Source organism: Antechinus flavipes, chromosome 3 (genome assembly GCF_016432865.1).
Source record: "Antechinus flavipes isolate AdamAnt ecotype Samford, QLD, Australia chromosome 3, AdamAnt_v2, whole genome shotgun sequence".
In the NCBI taxonomy this organism is placed as follows: Eukaryota; Metazoa; Chordata; class Mammalia; order Dasyuromorphia; family Dasyuridae; genus Antechinus; species Antechinus flavipes.
This window is the reverse complement of record NC_067400.1, coordinates 171,152,900-171,177,541: the sequence shown is the minus strand read 5'-3', so window position 1 is coordinate 171,177,541 and position 24,642 is coordinate 171,152,900. Positions and strand designations below refer to the sequence as shown.

Genomic DNA, 24,642 nt, shown 5'->3' with positions numbered 1-24,642 from the left:
ACATACACTTGCAAAAATGCTTACACTGCCAAAGAATTCTAGTTTCCTAGAACTTACCTATTAGTTTGTATGGATCTGTAAAATGGTCATAAAAAAACCCAGTTTGGATTACCTAGCATGTCACAAATTTACCATATGAATCAAGTAAATAAACTATGTACCACAATTAAGGTAATTAATTTAGAGTAAATGGGGAAAAGACCAATCAGAATGGCTGAAAAGTGAGAAAATGTAGCATCGAGGAGCTAAAACTCTCACACATGGAAAGTAATGGTCATTGATTTTACAAAGTATGGTCTATTAAACAGCATAGTATAGAGGAAGTACCACTCATTCTGAAATGAGAACAACTGGATTCAAGTCCTTTCTCTGATGTTAACTACCTGAGTGACTTTGGACATATAGACAAAGGGACTCTTTGGACCTCAGTAAAATGAGGGACTTAGATTAAAAGACTGATCTCTGAGATTTCTTCCAACTTAATATCTATGACATAGTTTCCCAACCAGGTAAATATTTTGTTATGCCACAATAATAATAATACATAATAAAATTTTGTAGCATTCTAAGGTTTACAAAGAACTTTTCCCATAATAAGCAACAGGTAATGCAAGTATTATTTATCTCCATTTTATAGATAGGGAAATTAATGCCAATGAAAGTTACATGTCTAAACCACAGTCATAAAACCAGTAAATGGAAAGGCTGAGATTTGAATTCAAAAAGCTCTGATAGTAAGTCTAGAACCCTTTGCACTAGGCCGTGTAGATTCATAAAGACATCTTTTGGGTGGAGAGTGAATGACTAATTGTCTTTCTCCAGTTTTGAACAGCCAGGATTTGTATTTACAAATCCTACTATGTGCCAGACCCTATGCTGAGTACTGGGGAAAGAAAAGCAAAAAACTCTCTGCTCTCAAGGACCTGTCATTCTAATAGGAGAACACAGAAGCAACACAACAAACAAGGTATTATATTTAGGATAAATAAGCTCCAGCATAACAGAGAATTAGGAACAAAGAGAGTGATGACCATATAGAATGTAAAAGTCAAAGTAGACCCCCTGGAATGCTACTTTGGGAAAGATGGGGGAGACTGGGGAGAAAAAGAAAAGAAAGAGGAAGAGGAAGGGGGAGGGACAAGAATGCATTCAGGAGGATTTACTTTTAAAGACCATATCAACAGTTTGCACATAAAATGGTGCTTCTCAAGTGACTGAAAATTATAATTTGCTAAATATCATCATCTTTTTCCCACAGACTTTTTTTTACACTGATAAATTATTCAGGAAAATCATAGATCCTTTTTAAGTCAAGAAGAGAAACCAAGTCTTCAATTACAACAAATTCTAAATTAGTTTGGTTTTGCATTATAGTTGTTAAATTTCTAAAATTGTTTTAATTTTCTTAAATATCTCATTTCCCCTCCTTTTTAATCAACTGCTTCCTCATTCAATCTTATAAGCAGTTTAAATTATAACATAATCCATTCTGTCAAGAAAAAAAAATTGAATTGGGTCCTATAAGGTAATTTCACCAACTGCTCCTCACTCTTAAATTCCGGCTTTGTTTTCGGACAAGTTTGCCATGCTGAATAAAATGGACAGGGCATTGGTTCATTGCATTATCTGCTTTATGTCGAAGCCAGTCTTCATAGCCCTATAAGAAAGAAACAGAATATAATGAGACAAAGGAAAATAAGCTATAGCCACCTAAACTTTCAATAATCTAACATGCTTTTTATTAGGTTGCCATAACAGACCAGATTTATTTATTTATTTATTTTTTTTTGGTATTTTTTATTATAGCTTTTTATATTTAAAACATATACATGGGTAACTTCTCAACACTGACCCTCGCAAAAACCTCTGAATAGACTAGATTTATAAAAAGAAAAGTAAATTACTATTTGATTCTATAAAACTTCATTGCTAAGGATTTGGAATCTATATGAAATGTAAGTTAAGGGTCAGTTCTTATCAACTGCCATAGTGAAGTATAATGTACTTTAAACTTTTTTTTTAAGTTGGGGGCTGCTTTCCTGCTGCCTGTAAATATACCCATGTCTCTACAACTTTCATTCCCCCCAGCATTCCCTCTCTTGATCTGACTACCCTCACAAACCTATGGTTCTCTGTCTCTCTTTTCTTCATGACTAATCTTGAGAAAGCTGTCACTGCTTCCACTCACTTCTTACTCTGTTCTTACTCACGTTTAAACTCTTTGCAATCTGGCTTCTGATCTCATTATCCAACTAGTCTCTCCCAAGTCACCAACAATCTCTTAAATATAAAATCTAATGACCTTCCTCCCCCTCCCCCTCCCCAACCTTATCCTTCCTGATCTCTATAATCTTGATGTATTATCACCTTCTTCTGGATAGTCTCTCCTTTTAAAAAGTTTTTCATAATAATACTGCTCTTTCTGCAATTCTCATCATTCCCCAATTTACTTTTCTAAACTTACAAATCTAGGCCACACATAAAAACTACAGATGAGCATCTCACCAGATGCTCTCTTCCCTACATACTATTTCACTTGTGAGTTCAATAATCATTCTGTCTATTATTACTATATACTATTATATTCATGAGTTCAATAACCATCTCAGACTATTAAGGCTATTGATCAAATCCTAATTTGTCTCACATACATCAACTATTTTTAGTAAATTTCAAAATGAATGTTCCAGAAACAGTTCTTTTTTTTTGGGGGGGAGGGGGTTGGAAAGGGGGTTGAGGCAATTGTGGTTAAGTGACTTGCCCAGGGTCACACAGCTAAAAAAATATTAAATGTCTGAGACCAGAGTTGAACTCAAGTCCTCCTGACTTCAGGGCCAGCACTCTATCCACTGTGCCACCTAACTGCCCCAGTCCCAAAGACATTTCAAACCCAAGAAGTCCAAAACAGAATTCATTGTCTTTCTCCCCTCACCCTCCCCTTTTCTGAATTTCTGAATTATTACTATCAAGGGTAACAATATTCTCTTGGTTGTCCAACCTCAGAGAAATCTTCAACTCTCACTCTCAATTATTCCATCTATCCAATCTGTCCTCAAAGCCTGCCATTTTTATCTTCCCAACATCTCTTGTTTACATCTCCTTTCCAGTTATGCAAGTCAACACTGACACAGACTTTCATTAATTTATTCATAGGCTATTACAAAAGCCTTCTGGTTGGTCTCTTCTCTAATTCCTTTTGCTTAAATTGGAGTTTAGATTAATATATATATATACATATATATATATATATATGCAGTTTCTAAATTTAATCATTCTTAGCTTCTGGTTTATAAATTTCAGCATTGCAAATGCTCATGTTGCTGAGAAGAATGAGGCTCCACATCTCTAAACTTGCTTATCTCTTTCTATCTTCTTCCATCTTTTTCTTCTTGTTTCAGAAGATGAACTTGGTCCTCTTCTTGCCAAAACTAGGTTCTCCACCTAAATCCTTGGTTCCATCTTCTTTATTTCCAAAATTTTATCCCCATTAATCTTTCTTTTAATCTCTTTTCTATCCCCTGGACATAAATCTCATACTAGGGACATTATTAGAAGTCTAGAAGAGGCATTACATAGTAGTGCTAAACCCAGGATCAAGAATTGAAAGTGTTGGGCCAGATGACCTCTGAGATCTTACCCAACTATAAGTTTAGTGTTCTGTGATTTCTGACTATCTGCTGAACAGTATCATCAGGAGGTCTTGCTATTACCTCAAAATTAGCACATCTGTGCCAGAATCCATTATATTCCCATCAAACCAACTATTTTATGCCCTATGTGTTTCTCTCAACTTTAGAGGAAGAGAAAAGAAAGTCTAGAAGAGTATCTGGGTTTAGCAGATCTTTCCAGCATTTAGCAACTTTAGATTTGGATACACACACACACACACACAAGTGAGGACTATGTAAAATGAAAAATCTGCCACTTATGGTTTTTGTTACAACTAACAAGGGCGTTAGGGAAAAGGAGCTCTTGCATTTGTCACTAGATAGGTGAAGATGTACAGAGGCAGACAATTTAAATAGGACATAAATGGAAGGATCTTTCCCTCCTTCCCCCAAAGGGGGAATCCTGCAACATGATCGCTTTAGAACTGGAGCCTGTCCAAATATTAAAATGCACCAGTAGAAAGAGAGACTTGGTTACAAGGAAATAAACAAAAACCCCACATAAGAAATTTTGAGCATTCAAAGCATCAAGACTAACAATAATTTTTAGTACCTAAATATATATTTTCCTCTAAGGAATGATGCTGGGTTTCCTTTCTTAGACATGTTTAAGCATAAGGTAGACAATTATTCTTAAGGGAAATTATGTGAACAATTTCACCTGAAGACAAAGAGATGGGTAAACCAATTCCTTGTGGAACTGTGTCTCTTGTCAGGATTTTAGGAGTACAAGCACAAGATGTAGGTGACTGAGAAGACAGGGAGCATCCTGGGGGAGGAAAGCTGGAGAATTTGACTCCACTGTGCTGGAGACACAGTTAATGGATAATAATCACTTAGATAATTAGGTCCCTTGAGACTCAACTGCACTCTTGTCATAGATCTTCTTTCAGTTTCCCTGTCCATACCACCTGTTACAAATATTTCTTGTCATGACTATAAATAAAGGGGGAAAAACTGAGAAGAAACTGGGGCTTCCAGGCCCTAGACCTATGACCTCCACAGCCACCACTCCCATGGTCAAAAATTTGTCAATGACTAGCAAAGAACAAACCTGCTTTTTTTCCCCTTGGGATGCCATATTGGTGTCATAGTAGAAGCATCAATCTGGAGTAGCCCAATGGAAGAGTGCATCCTAGATATGACTACAACTAGATGTGAATGATTCAATAACCATTCAATGGCACTATTTTCACTGGGTAGCATGACTAAAATTCTGATTTTCCAAGTAAATGAGGTATAGAATTATTAGGGTTATAATATATAGAGACTGTCAAAAAATAAATTCCCATGTAATTAAGAGGCAGTCTGAAGCAGTGAACAAAAAGAAGGAGCATTGGAATCAGGTTCAAGTTTCACCTCTGACACACAATGGCCATATCACCTTATCTTTCAGTACTCAAAGAAACTCTATAAAACTGTAAGCTAAAAAAGAGCGGCAAATGATAGACTCCAAATTAAATGTTCTTTCCATCATACCACAGCACCACAATAAAAGAGAAAGCTGTTAAAATTACATCTGAATAGATAGAAGTCCTTAGTTAATTGTTTAGAAAGCAAAAAAATAGATTTTCTTGAATTATCAGATAACTAGAATTACAATAAAGAAAACATGGATATGATTCAGCTGCATTTTTTACTTAGAAAGTAAACTGTCTTGGAATATGGCAGTTGTGGCGCTTGTTAATTGCACAATATGATGCTGTCATGTGGAACAGATTTTCTTATCACTACTTAATCACTATGCTACTTAAATTATTGTTTTGTGTTTAAAGAATGATGTTTTAAGGAAAAGGTGTGTATCAGAAAACCCTTAGCATAAACAGTTTTAAGAAGCTGTCATCTTACAAATTATCTAGGTGTCCCAAATGAAAATATGTCCTGCAAACAGATGTAATTTCATGTTTCACAGGTTTCAAGTACCTAAATGCCTTCTTTAATTAGATGGCAGCAATTATTTGAGAAAAGAAATTGGGTGTGATTATTTTAGATTTTCTAGTTTTGAGAAGCACCACATGTGGCAAAGAATTACAACTTGAGGGGGATGCCCATCAATTGAGGAATGGCTGAATAAGTTGTGGTATATGAATGTAATAGAATACCATTGTGTTATAAGAAATGATGAGCAGGCAGATTTCAGACAAAATTGCAAAGACTTACATGACCTGATGACGAATGAAGTGTGCAGAACCAGGAGAACATTGTACATGCTAACAGAAACATTGTGGAATGACCACCTATGATAGACTTAGCTCTTCTCAGCAATGCAATGATCTAAGACAATTCCAAAAGACTTATGATAGAAAATGCTATTTACATCCAGATAAAGTATTATGTAATCTGAATGCAGACTGAAGCATACTATTTTCACCTTTTTCTGTTTTTTTTTCTTTCTTATGGCTTTCCCCCCTTTGTAATCAATTCTTTTTTCGCAACATGACTAATATGAAAACATGTTTAATATGTTTACACATGTATAGCCTATATACACTCTGTCTAAGTGAAGGAGGAAGGAAAATTTGGAACTCAAAATCTTACAAAAATGATCATGCTGAACATTATTCTTTACAATTGTAATTAGAAAAAAAATACTACTAAGTACAAGAAGAGAAAGAAAAAGAACAGTGCTCCATGAAGACGGATGTTAAATATGCAGATAGGATAGGATATGATAAAGGCTCTCTGTGCTCGTTGACTTGAGGATTTCCCTCCAATGATATAGGTCCTGTCCTTACTTTATCCTATGAGACTCTTGCCCATGTCCTTACATGAATTCTCCATGGAGGATCTACACATGCTGGGAGCCTTCATCCATGGCTCTTGACATTGCACACACATCAGTGGAGGCTGGTAAAGTCCAGTGATTATCCTTCACAACATAACTAGTCCCTTTCTCTTCCTATTCTACCTGAGGCCACTTTTCCTACATGATCCACAAAAGGCGTTTTAGGTTACAGCCCACTCACATCTATCATGCAAGGACCCTTCTACTGTCCTTTAGATAACTTACAAACTTAATTCAATAGACAGTGCAGCTAATTAATGGAGCAAATTCTCCCTTTGGACTTACCTGTAGACTATTGCTACAGAGGTAGGGATAGCAAAAAAGGATCAGACCTGGAATTTTATTAGTACAGGGCTGCATGAAGAAATTCAGCTTAGTACCTTTTTCTGCAATGTGTATAGAGAGATACCTGGAAGTACTGAGTAAAATGGTTTGTCTAGCATTGCATAGGTAGAATGTGCCAGAGCTAGGATTTAAACCCAGATTCTTCATAACTCAAACACCAGAGCTCCCTATTCATCAACTGTTTCTCCTTTTATGATTCTTATATTTTAAAAAGAGAAAACACCATCATATTTTCCACTGGTACCCCCTGGCAAACGTAATCTCTTTGACACCAGGAGTTAGCTCAGTGTTAATATATACTTCAGGAAAAAAGCTAAGCAGTGTGACTAGAAAAATAAGCCTTGGATATGTCAGGCTAAGATGGAATTGGGTCTGGTGAAATTGAGAGACTGTCAGGGCTGATTTTTTAGGGATTTATTGTTGCAATCCGATTTTTTTAGATTAAACACAATATAAGATGACCAAGTCAAGTTAGGTCTCTTAGCCTAATCTAGGCAAAACTTAGTTTTTTAATCTAGCCCTACCTCCTTGGAACTGGTATCTAATCAATACAATGACTAGAGGTAGTCGTTAGTCACATTTTTTTCACACCAGGACACAAAAAGAATGTTAGGTTTTCACATAAAGTCTGGCCAATTCCAAAGAAATCAAAACTTTTAATCATTAAATTTCAGTCCATCATCAATCCAATCCTAGATGCCTTTCTAGCTGGGCAGTTCTAGCCAGAATGCAGACCCTTCAGACTTAACTTTGGAGAATTTAAGGGTCACCTCCACACTACTTCAGCAGAGAATTCAAATCATTAACAATTTTACATTGTTACAAGCAAAGAAGACATCAAGAAAGCCATGCAAGATCACCGAGCATCAATTTGATCAATTTGTTAATATTTGATCAATAGTTAAGGAGAAAACCTCCTAACATAATTCTCAAAGCCATCAACATAGCCAACAAATTGAGTAACTTTTCTTAATTTAACACAAGTATAAATCTATCACAAGCTTGTAAGATCATGAGTGAGGAGATGCTGAGAAGGAACATAAAACCCTGAAAGTATACAAGTCAAACAGTTTTACTTAAAGGCATGCCAGTAGCAGCTTCCCAGCATGGGCATACTGTGAGATGAGTATCTCAGTATATCAGATCTCTTGGACCTCTGCCCTTATAGTTGATTACTATTACTGGGCAGATTCAAAGTAACTAAGAAGAAGGAAGACTTCTCCCTATTGACTACAAAGGCATTTTGATAACGAAAATTTGTTAACTTGTTTTAATTGGGTAAGATCAAGTTTGATAAGCTGACAGTTTACCAACCTCGCATTCCTAAGCCTAAATGTACCTGGTATTTTCTGGGTCTAACTGGTCAAACAAAGCATTGTTCTGTCAACTAAAATCAAGGAATAGGACAATCCTCATGAAACTACAATTCAGGATCTAGTAAAATTATTCTTTACAAAATAGCCCATGATTCAGAAAACTGAGTTGATTTAATGAAAGGCAAATAATATTCCAAAGGAAAATAACAAAAGCTATACATATCAGGAAAAAAATGAACAAATTTCTTTTTAATTTTGAGGATAAAAGTCTTACCTGTTTGATAGCTGTGACAGCAATGACAAAGAATAAAGGAAGTCCACTTGTAACTGGACTTGTGGGTGTATCAATAATCAACTGCAATTAAAATAAAATTGGACAGTTAATTCAAAATACCAACTTGATTGATTCTTGATCAGTGTCCTACATAAATCACAATAGCAGTGACTTTTGATTTTTCAACATATTTTAAAATGCTATGTTCTCATTTTATCTTAATGCTGTCTCTGGGAGACTGGTAGGATAAACTCTTATTATTCTCACTATTCAAATGAGGCAACTGAAAGATAGAGAGGTTAAGTGATTTGCTCAAGATAGTACAGCTACCAATTGGACAATGTACAAATTTGGGAAGATCTCAAAGCTAATACTGTGTTAATGAAAATATTTTGAAAGCATCTAAGTGCTTTAGGAAAATTAATGTGCTTTCTTGACCTTACTCCAGGTGTATGAAGTCTATTAGTCAGTTAAAATAGTTTTGAAATCCTGAAATCACTTTGGCTTTTTTTGGAGTATGTGTTCATATTTTGAAAGATTCTAATCATATAAGAACACAGAATTGATTAGTTTTTTCCAGCATTTATATACATAATCAAATAATTCTTGCTTCTCTCTTCAGTGTTCAAGGACCCATGGTGAAAGAAATAAGAGACACTACCTTGTGTTCTCCTAAAGAAAAGGGATACATAATCATTCAAAAGTAAACTTATTGGATATGTTTAGCCTGAAAGGATCTTGAAGTAGATGTATTTTTTATTAACGAAAAAATAAATAAATAAGAAGTTGCTTTTTTACAACAATGGATTAAAGAACAGTCCTTTTTCTGTTAAGTAAGCAATAAGTTATTTACTGGAGGGTATATCATTCAATGTGATATAACTGATTTGGTGATAAAAAGTAAAAAGCTAGGTGAAACAATGGAGAGAGCACTGGCCATACAGTTAGTGACCTCAGACATTTAACACTTACTAGTTGTGTGACCCTAAGCAAGTCATTTAACCCTAAGTGCCTCATCCCCCTCCTCCAAAATATAAATGGACTTACCTGTACCAGAAAGATGATAAGAAAATAAAAATTGGCTATTCTTCGGAACTGCTCAAACAAATTCTTGGGTATGAAGTTCCAAAATGTGTACTGTACAAAAAAATGGCATATGATCAGATATTTGTTCTTAAAATTTTCTTTTTTGGTTTGTGTTCTTTTTTGTAATGAGGCTAATGTGGAAATATGTTTTGCATAACTGCTTATATATAATCTATATCTATATCAAACTGTTTCTTTCTTCAAGAAAGAAATTTGGAACTGAAAATTATTTTTTAAAAAAGATATTAAAATTATTTTTACATGTAATGAGAAAAATAAACTAAAAATATTCTAAAAAATAAAATGGAATTTTCAAATTTTAATGAGCTTAAAAAAGAAATCACTGTCACTTCTCAGTGATTCCTTAACCATATCCACAGAGGCATTATCTTCTAACAAATAAAGTTAAGCAAAACAACCTAGCACCATGGTTATGTTTAAATAAAGACTTTCTTTTCTACCTCTCTATATTGAGGCATCCTCCACTATCAACCTTCTGAAGTCATGACTGGCCACTGAAAATATCTTATATTTCATACAGCATTTCACTTCAAGTATTATTACTTGGTGATGTTTGCTAAACAGCATCAACTAAGAATTAAAAGTTACCTTTCTGGACATAAAATTCCTAATGAACAGATAAAGAGGCAGGATAGACCTCTGATCAAATTTTGCTCTGCTCTTTGTTATGGTATGTTGGGTTCATGCTCTCAAAGCCTCAGTTTCCTCATTTATACAAGAGGAAATAATATCTGTAGTACTTGTCTCACAGATTTGTATTATGGATTAGGTGAAATAAGTGAAATTTAAGTGTATAAAACACTTAAACTGATATACATCAGTTACCAATTGAAAATCAAATGAGGCTCATTGAGGCTTGATCAATTTGTATTTTCAAATGATAAAAAAACTACTTGTTATAGTTTAAATCTTGAGAACTTAAGTAAAAATTCATGCGACAGCAGAAATTCAAAATGAAATGCTTATTATGTTTAAAAAAAAACCCAAGGATACAAAAATAAAAAAATGAAATGCTCATTGCACCCAAGTAGCTAAAAGTTGTGTGTGTGCACAGACAAAAGACATAGCAATAAAGAATGACAAGAAGCAGGGTGTGAGAGACAAAGGATAAATTTCCCATACTTTACTGTAGAATTTGAAATGTTAAATTCCAGCTAACTGAAACAAATTCAAGGTAACTAAAATAAGATAGCCATTTCTACAATTAACTAATAGCTATAATTTTGAAATTAAGTAATATGATAAATTATAAAGTTATAAAATTAAGAATCTCAGAATAGTTATTTCTACTGTTAAAAACCATATTGTGAATAACACAGAAGTAATTTTGAGAAATTCAAAAAGCAAAACAAAAATTGCCTTTCACATGATTTCTACCTTATTCTAAAAACTATTTCCAAACAATGAGTATTATATAAATTTTTTATTGAAAATTTATCAAAGATTCCTTACTAGAACAACTTTCAGAATAACTCAAAAACATGATTTGGCTCCCATACTTTAATAAATTGTATATTTATTGAATTCTTACTTTCAAAGCAAAAGACTATTCTAAAAAATTTTACTTTGATAATAGCTTTTTTTTAAATCATATGCTGAACATCATAGTGGAGATTAATAACTTGAAAAAAACAATGTCTCGCTTTCTTTACCAACTAAGCAATATAACACTTTCCCTAATATTTAACCACCACAAAACTCAAGTTTATTTGAGTTGGACTTTTTGCATTTGCACAATAATCTCAAATAATGTCACTTTAAAATATAAGTAAAATCCATAACCAGTACAGAGACTATAAAGCCATTGACAATACTTAGGATTGTTGGCTTTCAAATAAATATTATCATACATGTATAGTAAAAAATGTTTTATCCTTCAGTTTCCAGTTGTTCAACTCAGCAATATTTCCAGAAAAGTTCAATGAAATGGTTGCCATTCTCCATTACCTTTAGAAACTCAGAGCATGGCTTGTCCAATTCCACTACAACACAGCTAGGATGCAGGTCTGCTAACTCCAAATCCAGATCCCCCACTATACATCAAACTACCCAATGCCTCCAAGCTGCTTTCAAAATTTCAGTTCCACAATGAAGGCCTTCCCAAGACCTTTCCATATTGATTTTCCCCTTGCCTATACTTTAGAAATATATAGCACAAAAAGAACCCACTATAAACTATCTTGACATCCTACAGTTATTTCATTTATGTTAGTGTTATTTACCCCACTGGACAGCAAGTTTACTAAAGGTAAGATGCCCTTGGGCAGAGAGAAGAGAGACATTCACTAAATACATAAGAGACTGAGTAGGATATAATGATCCAAGATTAAGCTTTGAGGATGCAAATATTTTTCAAATAGAAGTTCAATTTTAATTCTACATTCTTTTCTGATTATTTCAAATAAAGCTTGTGGAAATCTGACTCCTCTACCAGTTGAGCTCTAAGACTGCCTAGGTTTTCCATAGAGACACCAGCAAGGTAGTTGGGCTGCCAGGCTCCCCTTCCAGGCCCAGGGGTCTCTACTTAAATGGAAGGCTCCTCAGAGGAGGGAGAGGTCCATGCACAACTGCTTATTCTCCTCTCTCATTGTTTTCGAGCCATCACAGTCCCGTTACTGATGTTTTATTGGAAATTAAAGAAAAAGCTTCAAAATTTACTTTGAGCCTATTATGTGACCTTGAGATTGTGAGTGTTGTCTATATTTTATAAGAATGTCTCTTCTAACCAGATCAAGACAGACTGGTGACTATGGGGTCAGATTTAATATAGCCTTTAAAAATTGGTACATAAGAGAAGTTTTCAATTTCAAATATAATTCTCCCTTCCATGCATATTTCAATATCCATGATTGCTGAAGCTTGTGAAGTTCATAATTAAAAAATTGAAGTAAAAAACAGTGACTGCAAGCAAGCAAACCAAAAAATATTTCCCTAGTTTTTTTTTTCATAGAATGATAAGCATTTGTCACTGATTTCTCTTTCTTAAAATCTGTTGAAATAATACTTTACTGAAATCAAGTTATAAGACAAAGTATTAAACTTGATAAGAAAAATAAGACATGAAATAAGAGAAAAAGTATCAAGTTGAGATATACAGATACAAATATCTCTATATTAAAAATAACTAGAAACATTAAAAAAGATTTATATGTAAGGAGAAAAATGTGCAAAGGCTTGATAATAGTAAAACCTGATTCATAAATAAAGAAACCCCTTTCATTCTTGGACTTGGCTAAAAGCAAATACTGTGGTGGGTGGCACTATGTTTAAAGAGCACCAGAGTTGGCACTCTTCTCAGGAAGACCCAAGTTCAAATCCAACCTAGGAGACTTATTAGTTATGTGACCCTGGACAAGTCACTTATTAGTAGGTCTTTTTAAAGAAAAAAAAAGTTGGATATTCCTTTTCTGTTTAGCTATTAATTTCTCATAAATTAGTCACAGTTTTAAAAAAATCCTGTTTCCTGTTTTAAGAGAATACTTGGGAAAATACAGAAATTAAGGATCAATGCCTCAACTTATATTCTTCTCTCTGTGTGTATATCTGTGTGTGGATGTGTACTGATAAATAAAATCTCAACTTTACCCCTTCTATTTAACTAAGAAATTTAAGCTAAGAATTATATTATAAGCTAATTAATAATTAATTAAAAAGAATTCATTATAAGCTAAATTTAGCTAAGAAAGTTGTCATGCCCTGATGATAAAGAAAGCCTGAAACTATATAGTCTTCTTATTCTACCAACTTCCATATTTATTATCCTCGGGTTAACAGACATTTTAAATCTCTAAAATAAATTATACAGTATCTAACAAGGGCAAAAAAAGCAAAGATTTTCATCAAAACTTATTCTATAAAACTTTGAATCTTATGAATATACTGGCTGGATTATGCCAGAAATACCTATGTTTCTCTATTTGAAAATTGCTCTGTTAAGAGCTCCATTCTTGGAGTCGGGAGAACCCCAATTCAAATCTGGCCTCAGACTTTTACAAGCTATAGCCTGGGCAAGTCTGCAATTTCCTCATCTGTAAAATGAGCTGGAAAAGGAAATGGCAAACCACTCCATTATCTTTGCCAAGAAAATCCCAAATGGGGTCACGAGAGTCAGACACCACTTAAACAATTCAATATGCTGCTAAGTCAGAATCTGCATGATAACTAACCACAAATTCTGGAATATTGCATAATTGCTATAGATATTGTTAATAAGATCCCTCCATAAACATCCTATTTTCATGCCTAATCTAGATATGGAACTTAATTCAGATCACTGGAAAGAGAAATATAAGTTCTCCTGGATTATGTTCCAGTGGGAAAGACTTCAACATAGGACATCAATGTATCAGGACCAGACTAGTTAAGTTAGGAGGTAAGGCTTGTAACTAAAAGATTAGCCAACAGGAATGACTTACTTTTTGGCCTCAGTAATTCATAAAGATAATCTATTACTGCCTAGCTGGGCTACAATATTCACTGTTGGAAAGAATACCCACAATGATAAGATCACAATTATCTTGACATTGATATTAAACTGATCAAAAAAAGAAAATTTTTTAAAATTCTCTATGGTAAATTAAGAAGGGGGAAAAAAGAATCTGTTTAATTTATTTGAGATTAGGGTTAGGGTTAGGGCAAAATTAAAAATGGTATAGGATTTTTATTCCGAATACCTGAACTAGTAAAACAATAGAGAGGACCAATCATAAACTTTTTTTAAAAAAAAACTGAGCAATTTAAACGGTCCAATTTATCATTAAACAACACAGCTATAATTATGCTTTCTCTTCTTGTTTCTGCTACAATACTGACAATTTATGACTTAATGTAGTTAATATTTGCAATCTCAGGTAGTCCAAACTATTAGAATGGTATAAGGAGGTTTTCTCGTAATAATGAAGCAAAGAAATCAAAAGGGTCTGCTGCATATTTATATTGTGTGTTGACACACTTACTATATTGCCTTGATTTAATGTTGAAAAAAAAGACAACTCACCCCCTCAAAGTGCTTTCATACATATTATCTTTATCTTTAATCCTGACAATGAGAAAAATTCAATAGTATTAGAACAGCTGACCCACTTTTATCAGTGTAAATCAAATCTCGAGTATTACATAATTTAATTGGAGTGTAGTTTATAAACAAAGATATCCAGAATAGCATAATTTGATCTATCTTTGAGCCATTATTGATCCTTTTTCTCTCCCTCTCCTCTCTCCTCTCTCCTCTGTCTCTCTCTCTCTCTCTCTCTCACACACACACACACCCCATTGGTGTTCAGTTGTTTTTAGTTTTGTCAGACTCTGTGACTCCATTTGGAATTTTCTTGGCAAAGATAAAAATGAATTTTCCAACTCAATTTACAGATGAGGAAACTGAGGCAACAAGGTAAAGTGACTTGGCCAGAGTTACACAGCTGTTAAGTATCTGAGGCCAGATTTGAACTCAGAAAGTTAAGTGCTATGGTGCCCCCAGCTGCCTCTCAAATAACATCCCTCCCTCCATTTCTAATCTGTTATGGGTTACTGTTTTTATCTTTGTAATATTTTTTGTATATGTCCCCTTCTCTCCTTTCACTCCATCATCCCACTTCATGTGATATTATGCAATAATATGATGCTTCCTCTCTCTGCCACAAATTTCTCCCCACTGCAGGTCATACAATCAGCTGCCAAAGTGGATCACCCTAAGGCACAAGTCTGATTATGTCACCTCCACATCCAACAAACTCTATTGCTTCTTCGGGATCATCTTCAGATTAAAATGTAAAACCATTTGAAAAAATCCTTCACAACCTCTCCCTATCTTTTCTGTTTCTCTTCCCTCCTTCTGTCTCTCCTTTATTCTCTCTCTCTCTCTCTCTCTCTCTCTCTCTCTCTCTCTCTTTCCCCTTCCCTCTCTCCCTTCCTTCTTCTCTCTCTCTCTCTCTCTCTCTCTCTCTCCCTCTCTCTCTCTTTCTCCCTCTCTCTCCCCTCCCCCTCTCTCTCTTTCTCTCTCTCCGTCTCTCAAAATTGCACCTTTTACAAGAAGCTTGTATTGCACTCATTTTTACATAATTGTTTGTATGTTGCCTTTCTCATTAGACTGTGAATTCCTTAAGAGCAGGGTCTGTCTTTTGCTTTCTTCATAGCCTTAGACCTTATGACAATGTTTGGCGCACTAATAAATTTGTTGACTTATTGACAACAACAACTATAACTGAATGACATTGAGACTGGAGAGCTACCAAAAATTAATTCTTATCAATAGCAGCTAAAAAAATGCAAATCCCCAACAATTGTTTATTTGTAAACAGATCTAATATTCCTAAAAATATCCTGGAAACTGATCACTATTTTATTTACAGACAGAATAAATTCAGATATGACTATGGTTTCTTTCTCATTTGTGAAGAAAAAAATTCAATTTTCAAATTCAAAAAAATTAAAAAACAATTACGACTTGCCAATACATGTGATTCAGAAGGAATGATTTAAAAAGAATTTTCAGAACTAAGAAAAGGGCATGTTTTGCAATAAAGGCTCAATCTGATATTTTATTATATATATTTGAGATATATACTTCAAAATTAATTTTTGGTTTGGACTTGTGTTTCTTTGGTGTCGGAAGATCCCAGGCAAATAATCTTATTATACCAATAAGAATCCTTAACTTTTCTGTTACATCATCTTAGAGAACTGTTTGAGAGACACTCTGAGCAGTTCAATGACTTGTCCAAAATTACACAGCCAGTATATATCCGAAATGAACTTTGAACCATTCTTCCTGACTAAGGACAACCATCATACTATTTATTCTAGGACACCTTTGTCTCTTCAAATCACATACATTATGAGACATACTGTTTTCAATGTCTCCTGAATCTGTCCATACTTCAAAAAATATAAACTTCCAGGAAAAAAAAATTCAAGGGGGTAGAAGCAAACAGAGAGAGAATAAAGTAGAATTCTGAATTTCATGAAAATCTTTCAAGGAATGTTTCTTGGGCAAAGTGTAAAGTAATAGAGATTTTAAATGAACAAAGTCAAACCAAAGCTGCTCTATAAAAAAGTAACTCTTGTTACTTTGTTATACTCTCTTATACATAGGGTTGGCTTTGTGTCCTTTCCCATCTGTCTTTCTTGCTTCCCTGTTGAGCCCTGAATGACCAGCTTGCCCATGTTCCTGAACAGACATCCCCAACAATAACTTGCAGCCCCCACTCATAGCCATCTGAGGCCTGGTCTTGGGACTTGGGACAACTGTGACAACAGCTGGGTAATCTTAAATTTTTTCATCTGTAAGCAATCTCTATGGTTCCTTCTAGCTCCAATTCTATAAAATTATATAAGTTTAGGTACAGTACTGGTCAACTTTTGTGGGTTAGCCAACCCAGGGTCTTTAAGCGATTCTCTCTTCCACCTTTCCTACTCTCTATATTTATAGACATACACACACATGCCTCTTGGTGCCTAATGTATACAGGAGATACTTAATAAATTATCTATTGAAGAGGAGGACTTCAACTGATGGACAGAGGATCATAAATTTAATAAGAAATGAGTGTGTTAAAAAAAATCAGCAAAACTTTAAAAAAATCAAATAATCTCTTTTCAAGAGGATTTAAAGCTCTTACTATTCAAAGGAATCTTACTGTGAATTCTTTCATAAAAAGAGTTATCTTATTAAAAATTCTTGATTTATTTAGCCCAAGGAAAACTTAGGCAATAAACAAAAGGTTCTTTAGCAACCCAAACGTCCAGTTTTTAATCTTTCCAAGGGCTTTCCTGGCATGAACAAGATTATCTGTATAATTTTTAAAATTACAGACTATCGTTCATTTGAATGTTCCATTGTACCATTCAAAGCACCCTTGAATTAGGATCACAATTCCATTCCTGAATCTAAGACAGAGATAAGAGTCTTTTGTGTACTCCGCCCCACTCCTTAACCTCTCTCAAGTGGAAAAACTCTTAGGAGTCAAGGACACTTTACACATTCTCTAAAAGTCTGAATATTTAATCAGTCTATCTTTTCTAAAAGTACAAAGACTTCCAAATTATTAGTTCCTGTTCTTGAGTTTTCTGATAAAATTAACTTGATAAAATCTATAGATCTTTCTTAAAATTCCCCTGGCAACTTAAACAGTTCTTTGTGACAAAGTCCTATTTTTATAATGTGCAGTCTGAAGTGTATAGCAAAGAAATCAGTGGGATCCCTCTAATACTAATGTCTTTGATTTTTTAATAACACGCTGGTGCACTGAACTAACTAGCCCTCTAAAATGGTTATCTCTATTCTAGACATGGCTAGATCTTCCATTTAGTACTCCATTATGGACATTCCTCCCATCCATTCCTCCTCTCATACACAATTTGGTATTTTCTTTCCAGAAATGGTCAGTTTCATAACTAACACCTGCCTATAATAACAGAGAAAATAATCAGAATCTCCTGAGCCAAACCCAGTTCTTTTAATAAGGCATTTGGCTTTCTTCTGTGGTCTTGCATATCCAACTGGGAAGAGTAGCAAGAACCTAGAATAAAACTGGTGCTGATGAGTCCTTCTCTTCTTTTGGGCTAAGACACATTAGTATCCTATCTTCCAGAGATCCAACTGAATGCAGAGACTTTAATATGGGTGTTTCTTTGTCTCACACACACTATCTCTTCCTTATTTTCCTCATGGAGGCTGTAGGTTAAAGCAATTTCTTGCTGTGATTTAAAATATGCTCAAGGTTTACTGTTTTTATTATCACTTACCACTTTGCTTGTTTGGAAATCTAAATCCCCAAAAAAAGCAATCTCAAAGGACTGAGACAAAATGGGAGGTATATTAAGTATTTGGGAGAAAATGGGGAAAATGAAGAACAAATGCTTCTGGACATGTCAGATAGGAAAGATATATAAAGAGCAAATAGGCTCAAGAAACTGAATCAGGTGTCAAAGTCTGGGAATCATTCCAAAGCATCCTATATCTTTGAAAGGTACTTTTCCCTCCATAGGGCCAACAATGTCCACATTCCAACTTTTACCTTAATCATATGGTTTTAAATATTATTTATACATTGTAAAGAAAATTTATTACAAAATAGTTTTAACAAATATATTATCTTGAAGAGTAAGAGGAAAAAAATTAATTCTCATAAATACTCATTATTGAACTCTCCATTCCATAGATAGTACCTATTGTTCATCTTAGCATTCACCTTTACTATAAAGTTGCCAAATTAAATTACTTATAAATTATTTTACCACCAATGAAACATGTTATCCACTTTCTAATGGAGAGGGTGAAGGAATTAAGGCACACAATACATTTTTGGACATGACCAATATGGGATTTTTTTTGCTTGACCACATATTTGTTACAAGGATCTTTCTTCTCCTTTTCATTTTTTGGGAGAATTTTTGGGAAAAGATGTGAAACTGAGAGAAAAATCAATATTTGTTCATTGAAAAAAATGAGTTCAAAAATAATAAATATGTAGTTGTTAACACTTACTTTGGAAGAGACTATTCTATTATCTGGATATTTCTGTGGAATGTATGCTTCAGCACCTGGAGGGGGTTCTTTGTGTCCGACATAGATGGTCCGATTATCAACCCAATTCTCTTCTCCAGCACACTGTTAAATAAGAAACATCAAACATCAACACAAGTTACTCAAAATATAAGTACTAAAAGTAAGACAGGTAAGTCCAATGACAGTTGTAATATTTTTGGTTGATTGGGACATTGGCAGAGAAATATCAATCTCTTCACTTAAGTACCCACCCAAAAAGTGGAAGAGAAGGAGAAAATGCAGCTGATTGAGATGTAACCCTTGGAATCCCTAATATAAGAACTACCTTTAATCCCAGTAATCAAATTTTAGCTTCTTTGGGGAGAGAATCTGTAACTCAAAGTTTAAAAACAAATGTTAAAAATTGTTTTTACATGTTAACTGAGGAGAAGATAAAATACTAAATAAATTTTTTTTAAGGTTTAGGTTCTTCAAATCATTGTCTGACTTCTTCAATGAGACATGCAAAGAGATACAAATATATAAGAGTAAGTAGTCAAAACTTCTTTTCACAGTTGACAATTCAGTTTTCTCATAAACAAGGATGGCAACATTATTTTATTACATATATCTAAAAGAAACAATTTCTTTTAAAATGGAATGCAATAACAAAATATTGCTTTAAAAATGAATGTTAAAAGCTGCTTTTACATGTAGCTGGGAGAAAATAAAATGCTAAATAAATGAATAAAAATTATAAACTAAACAAAACAAAAAATAGTCACTCTGTAAAACTGGATGATCATCCCAGTCCTAACATTCTATGAATTTCTGACAAAAGCCTTAGAAAATAATGGTGAAGTCACTGATTAAAATTATTATTGTTAGATTTCCATTAACTATACTATCTTTTGATTTTCATGAATAAACTAAAAATTACTCTGCTCCTCCCAAAGTTAATCACAACAAAATAAAAAACTCACAAATTCCCTATCCCAGTAGGATCTGAATGTCCAATACAGAAGAAGGTAGAGAATTAATTTCAATGAAAAAAAAAAAAACACTTTGGTTAAAAAATTAGCTTTAGACCTGTATAATAGTACTTACAATTGTTGATTTATTTATACTTAAGAAAGAACCATAATCGTTTAATGTAAGTAAGAAACAAATATTAGCTAAGTACTTATTATACTTATGCAAATATGGTACAAAAGCTAAATGTTATTGCTGACTTGGGTCTGATTTTGTGACCCCCTTTGGAAGTTTTCTTGGCAAAGATATTGGAATGGCTTGCCATTTCCTTTTCTAGAGCTTATAAAAATAAAAGCATTGACTGTTAAAGTTGGAAGAGATCCTAGAGATCATCTAGTCATAACACAATCTATAGAATATTATAAACAAGATTATGTGTATTCTGAGAAAAGAAAGGTCATCTGGACTGAGCATTAAAAGGGAAACAGGGATATCTATCTTCAGGAGGAGATATTGGAGCAATTGAAGAATGGGGAGGAGACGTTAATCTTAAATAGATGTAGTGCAGAAATGAAAAATATTTGATTGTTCATGGACACTTCAACAAGGAATCTAATTTGACTAGTGTATAGAATTTGGCAAATGAGTCTAGAAATGGCTTAACAGTTGGGACTTCATTCCATAAACAACAGGGTTTCTCAATGAAGGGTTTTGAAAAAAACTGACATTAATAGATTCATGCATGTTCTGGCAGTAAAGGAGAAAAAGATGGAGAGTGATCGAAGCAAAAGTAGAAACAGCCATTTATAATATGAAAAATTGAGACTAATATTTCTGCCTTCAAAATCCTGTTACTCCATGAAACTTAACACAAGCTGGCTTTGGTAACAATCATTCTGACAAATCAGAGAGAATTTCTGTGTGTTTGGACAATTATTTTATTAGCATGTCTTATGACTTGCTTATAAGTCCACTGCATATATAACTTAACCTCCACTACCAGACTACAAAGGCTTCTTAAAAATTGCACATTGTAATTTCTAGTAGCGTGTCTTTATATGGCAAGAATCTAATAAATATTTATCGGTTAGATAAATGTAATTCAAGACAAATAAACATTTGTTAAATGCAAATTGGAAAATACATTTTTGGTAGGGGTGGGAAGTTGATGTTGAGAGGTTAAATGATTTATTTAAGGTCACAGAGCCAATAAGTATAAAGGCAGAACTTGAACTTGTTTCTTTCTAAGTCTGAGGATGCTCTCTGTGTCAGGCTGTTTTCCAAAGACAAAACTGAAACCATTCTTCACTTGATTATTGCTCTAGGAATTTTAAAATTTCCTTAAAGATTACTAGGAACATCAAAGACATATCTATACACATCAAAGGAAAAACACATCTTGACTTACTTTTCCCCTTCTTTGTTATAAGGCCAAACTGATGGCATAATACTTCTCACAAACCCGGGCCCTTTTTAAAGACAATATTATGGATTTGGTAAAAGTGATCCATGATGAAGGAGAAAATCTCATTGGTTCTTTTAATCAGAAAATTGATCCTAATTATATCCTGAGAGGCACTGGGACTTCTAGTCATCCAAAAGGAAAGTGAATATGATTATGTATAATATACATATGACCTAAAAGCTATATACACTCATCAAGAAGTAATGGGTCTTCTCCTGAAGTGTTATTAGAATACAAAAGGCTGTGATATACACAATAAGATCATAAATATAGTACATAAATATAGTACATAAAAGACTACAAATAGGAAAGGGACAGGAAGATGACATAGGAGTTCTGAAATGCTCTTTTCTACTTGTATTATTATGTGGGAATGTGGACCAAAATTACCTCACAAAGAGTGCTTTACACAAATCATTCCTTTTATATGTCCAGGTTGTTACAGGATGTTACACTTCATTTAAGAAATAACACCTGCCTAATGGGAAAGAGTGAAGTCTATATCAGCATTGTTTTGAACAATGAGATCTATTCTTTCTTCTCTATTCTTAATAACCCACTAAAAGTTACAGCCAAAGAACCATAAACAAAGCTACATATTATGTGTTTCTATTAATAGTTGCAAGCTCAATAGACTGAACAATTTTAGGAGAACATAAGTTAAGATACATTTCAACTTGAGTTCTTCAGCTGTTAGCATTAGGATATGTAAACCAAAAAGTGATTGCTTTAGCAAGAAAAAAATAATTATATTTTACTGCAGTAATAATATCACTTAAAACTTTTCTACCTTTTCTATCTTTTGAAAAGTTAGGAATTATAAAATGATTTTTTGGTGTGCCCAGATATAAGATCTTCAAGGATCATTCGACTATTGATGTTTTCCTGACACAGACACTGAAACGATTTGCCATTTCTTTCTCCAGTTCATTTTACAGATGAGCAACTGAGGAAAACAGGGTTAAGGGACTTGCCCAGAGTCACACAGAGTAAGTGTTTGAGGCACAATTTGAACTCAAGAAGATGAGTTTTCCTGACTTCAGACCCAGTGCTGCCTAGTTGCCCTTGATTTTTTCTTTACAATTATTTAAATCTATGCTGTCTCAACCTACATACTCAATAAGTAAGAAAAAACAGCAAATTAGAAATTAAATCTTTAAAAAAAAAACAGAAGTAATACTTCAAATCATGAAAAACCACAATTTCTTAAGTATTCTAGTGTCTTACTGTTGATGACTTGTTCACAAGAGGTGGCAACAAATCAAGGAACTGGAAACTGAATGTATACCCATCAGTGGAGAATGGCTGAATAAATTATGGTATATGAATGTTATAGAATATTATTGTGTTATAAGAAATGATCAGGAGTATGATTTCAGAGAGGCCTGAAGAGATTTACATGAACTGATGCTAAGTGAAGTGAGTAGAACCCAGAGATAGCAACAAGATTATGTGATGATCAATTCTGACAGACATGGGTCTTTTCAACAATGAGGTGATTCAGGCCTATTCCAATAGAACTGTGATGGAGAGAGCCATCTGCATCCAGAACTGGGGACTGAATGTGGATCATAACACAATATTTTCACCTTTTTTGTTATTTGCCTACTTTTTTTCTTTCTCATTTTTTTTTCCTGTTTGAGCTAATTGTGTGTGTGTGTGTGTGTGTGTGTGTGTGTGTGTGTGCAGCATGATAAATGTGGAAATATGTATAGAAGAATATGTCTTGGTGTCTAGGGGAAAGGATGGAGCTAAGGAGGGAGAAAAATTTGGAACACAAGGTTTTGTAAAAGTGAATATTGAAAACTATCTTTGCAGGTATTTTGAAAATAAAAAGCTAGTTTAAAAATTGGCTACAGGAATATGTAATCATAAAAAGAGATGGGTCAATTATGTAATGAAAACAAGGGAGAGGATGCTTGCAGGCATTCACTATCACTGAATGGTAAAAGATATAAAGGGAAGCCTCACCCCAGAATAGGTAGATTGACGATTGAGATTTTATGGAAGCAGGACACAATCAAGAGTCACACTTGCTGAGAAAGTGTGGGATAAACTGTGAGGTAGTATGATATGGGAGTACAATTGCCAATGAGATCAAGAGCCTACTAAAAATACTTATGTGCCAACAAAAGTTGAGAACAGCATAGACTAAATGCAGTAAGTTCCACAGAATACATGGCAAAACAAAGTGATTATGTGAAGTTTTTATACCTGCCTTAAAGATATCTACAAAGATACATACAAAAGTATGTAAAGAATACTAGGAGTTAGGAGACTTGTATCCCAGCCTTAAGGATCTAACTATGTGCTGTAATTTTGGACAAATCCACAATCTCTTTGAGATCTTAACTTTCTTACCTGTAAAATTCAATGATCAGATATGACCTTTTATCTTTCCTGTTTTGAAATGTTATGAATCTTTGTTAATCCAATACTGTGATTTCCAAATTTTTAACCCTTCTTGAAAAACTCTATATTTCAGCTATTGGGGACTTTATTTGGGTCAAACTATCTCAACACTTTTAAGTTATTATTTAATGGTTCTTCCAGGAACAGAAAGATATTGAAGCTGATTTTTAAATCTAGTTTGCCCTGTCAAAAAGGACAAATAGTAGATGTTTAAGAAAAAAAGATCTCTGCCTGTGTGCGTATAAAAACAAACTTTTGCTCCTATCTCCAATAGTATATTAAGTACTATCTATGTCATCAATATGGAAAAACAAGAGTGAATAATATTAGCCTTATGAGTATACAGACTCCTCTGCTTAATTCAATGTTCTTTTAGTAACTATAAGTGAAAAAAATTCTGTTACACATTCATTATGAATAAACTCAAATATTTTGCCAGCATATGTAAGAAATTTATGCTCAATTTAAATACATAGACAGATGGGTTACTTTCCAGTAGAGTTTGCAACTAATGAACTAATTCTTCAGCATCAGTTGTATCCTACTTTCACTTTGTTCTGTATCTGGAGTTCTTTAATATATAAATATGTTAAATTCAGCATACACTAAAATGTAACACTTGGCAATGATGATAAGAGCTTAAATAATTAAGCATATATACAAACCAAATTACTCCACAGTCAATAACCTTAAGCAATGAACAGTATAATTGTTAAAAGTTAAGCATGGAACTAGCAGTTTGATAACTTTAGATAATTAATGAGAGGAAAATACAGGCACTCATTTTAATATATTTTAAACCATTGATTTGTAT

At 33.7% G+C, this 24,642-nt stretch overlaps 1 protein-coding gene across 9 annotated transcripts in view; it reads right to left on the bottom strand.

Annotated features, from left to right (window-relative positions):
* The window catches only part of ATP11A (ATPase phospholipid transporting 11A), a 212,546-nt gene that overhangs the window by 78,732 nt on the left and 109,172 nt on the right, over positions 1-24,642 (bottom strand). For all 9 annotated transcript variants that reach the window (XR_007951752.1, XR_007951751.1, XM_051984224.1 and 6 more), the window contains 4 exons: positions 18,980-19,102; positions 9,436-9,525; positions 8,389-8,469; positions 1,550-1,657 (listed from right to left, as the gene is read on the bottom strand). Coding sequence is in view for 7 of the 9 variants with exons in the window: in XM_051984224.1 (XP_051840184.1) it covers positions 1,550-1,657; positions 8,389-8,469; positions 9,436-9,525; positions 18,980-19,102 (402 nt within the window). In the remaining 2 variants the exon portion in view is untranslated. The remainder of the gene's footprint in view (positions 1-1,549; positions 1,658-8,388; positions 8,470-9,435; positions 9,526-18,979; positions 19,103-24,642) is intronic.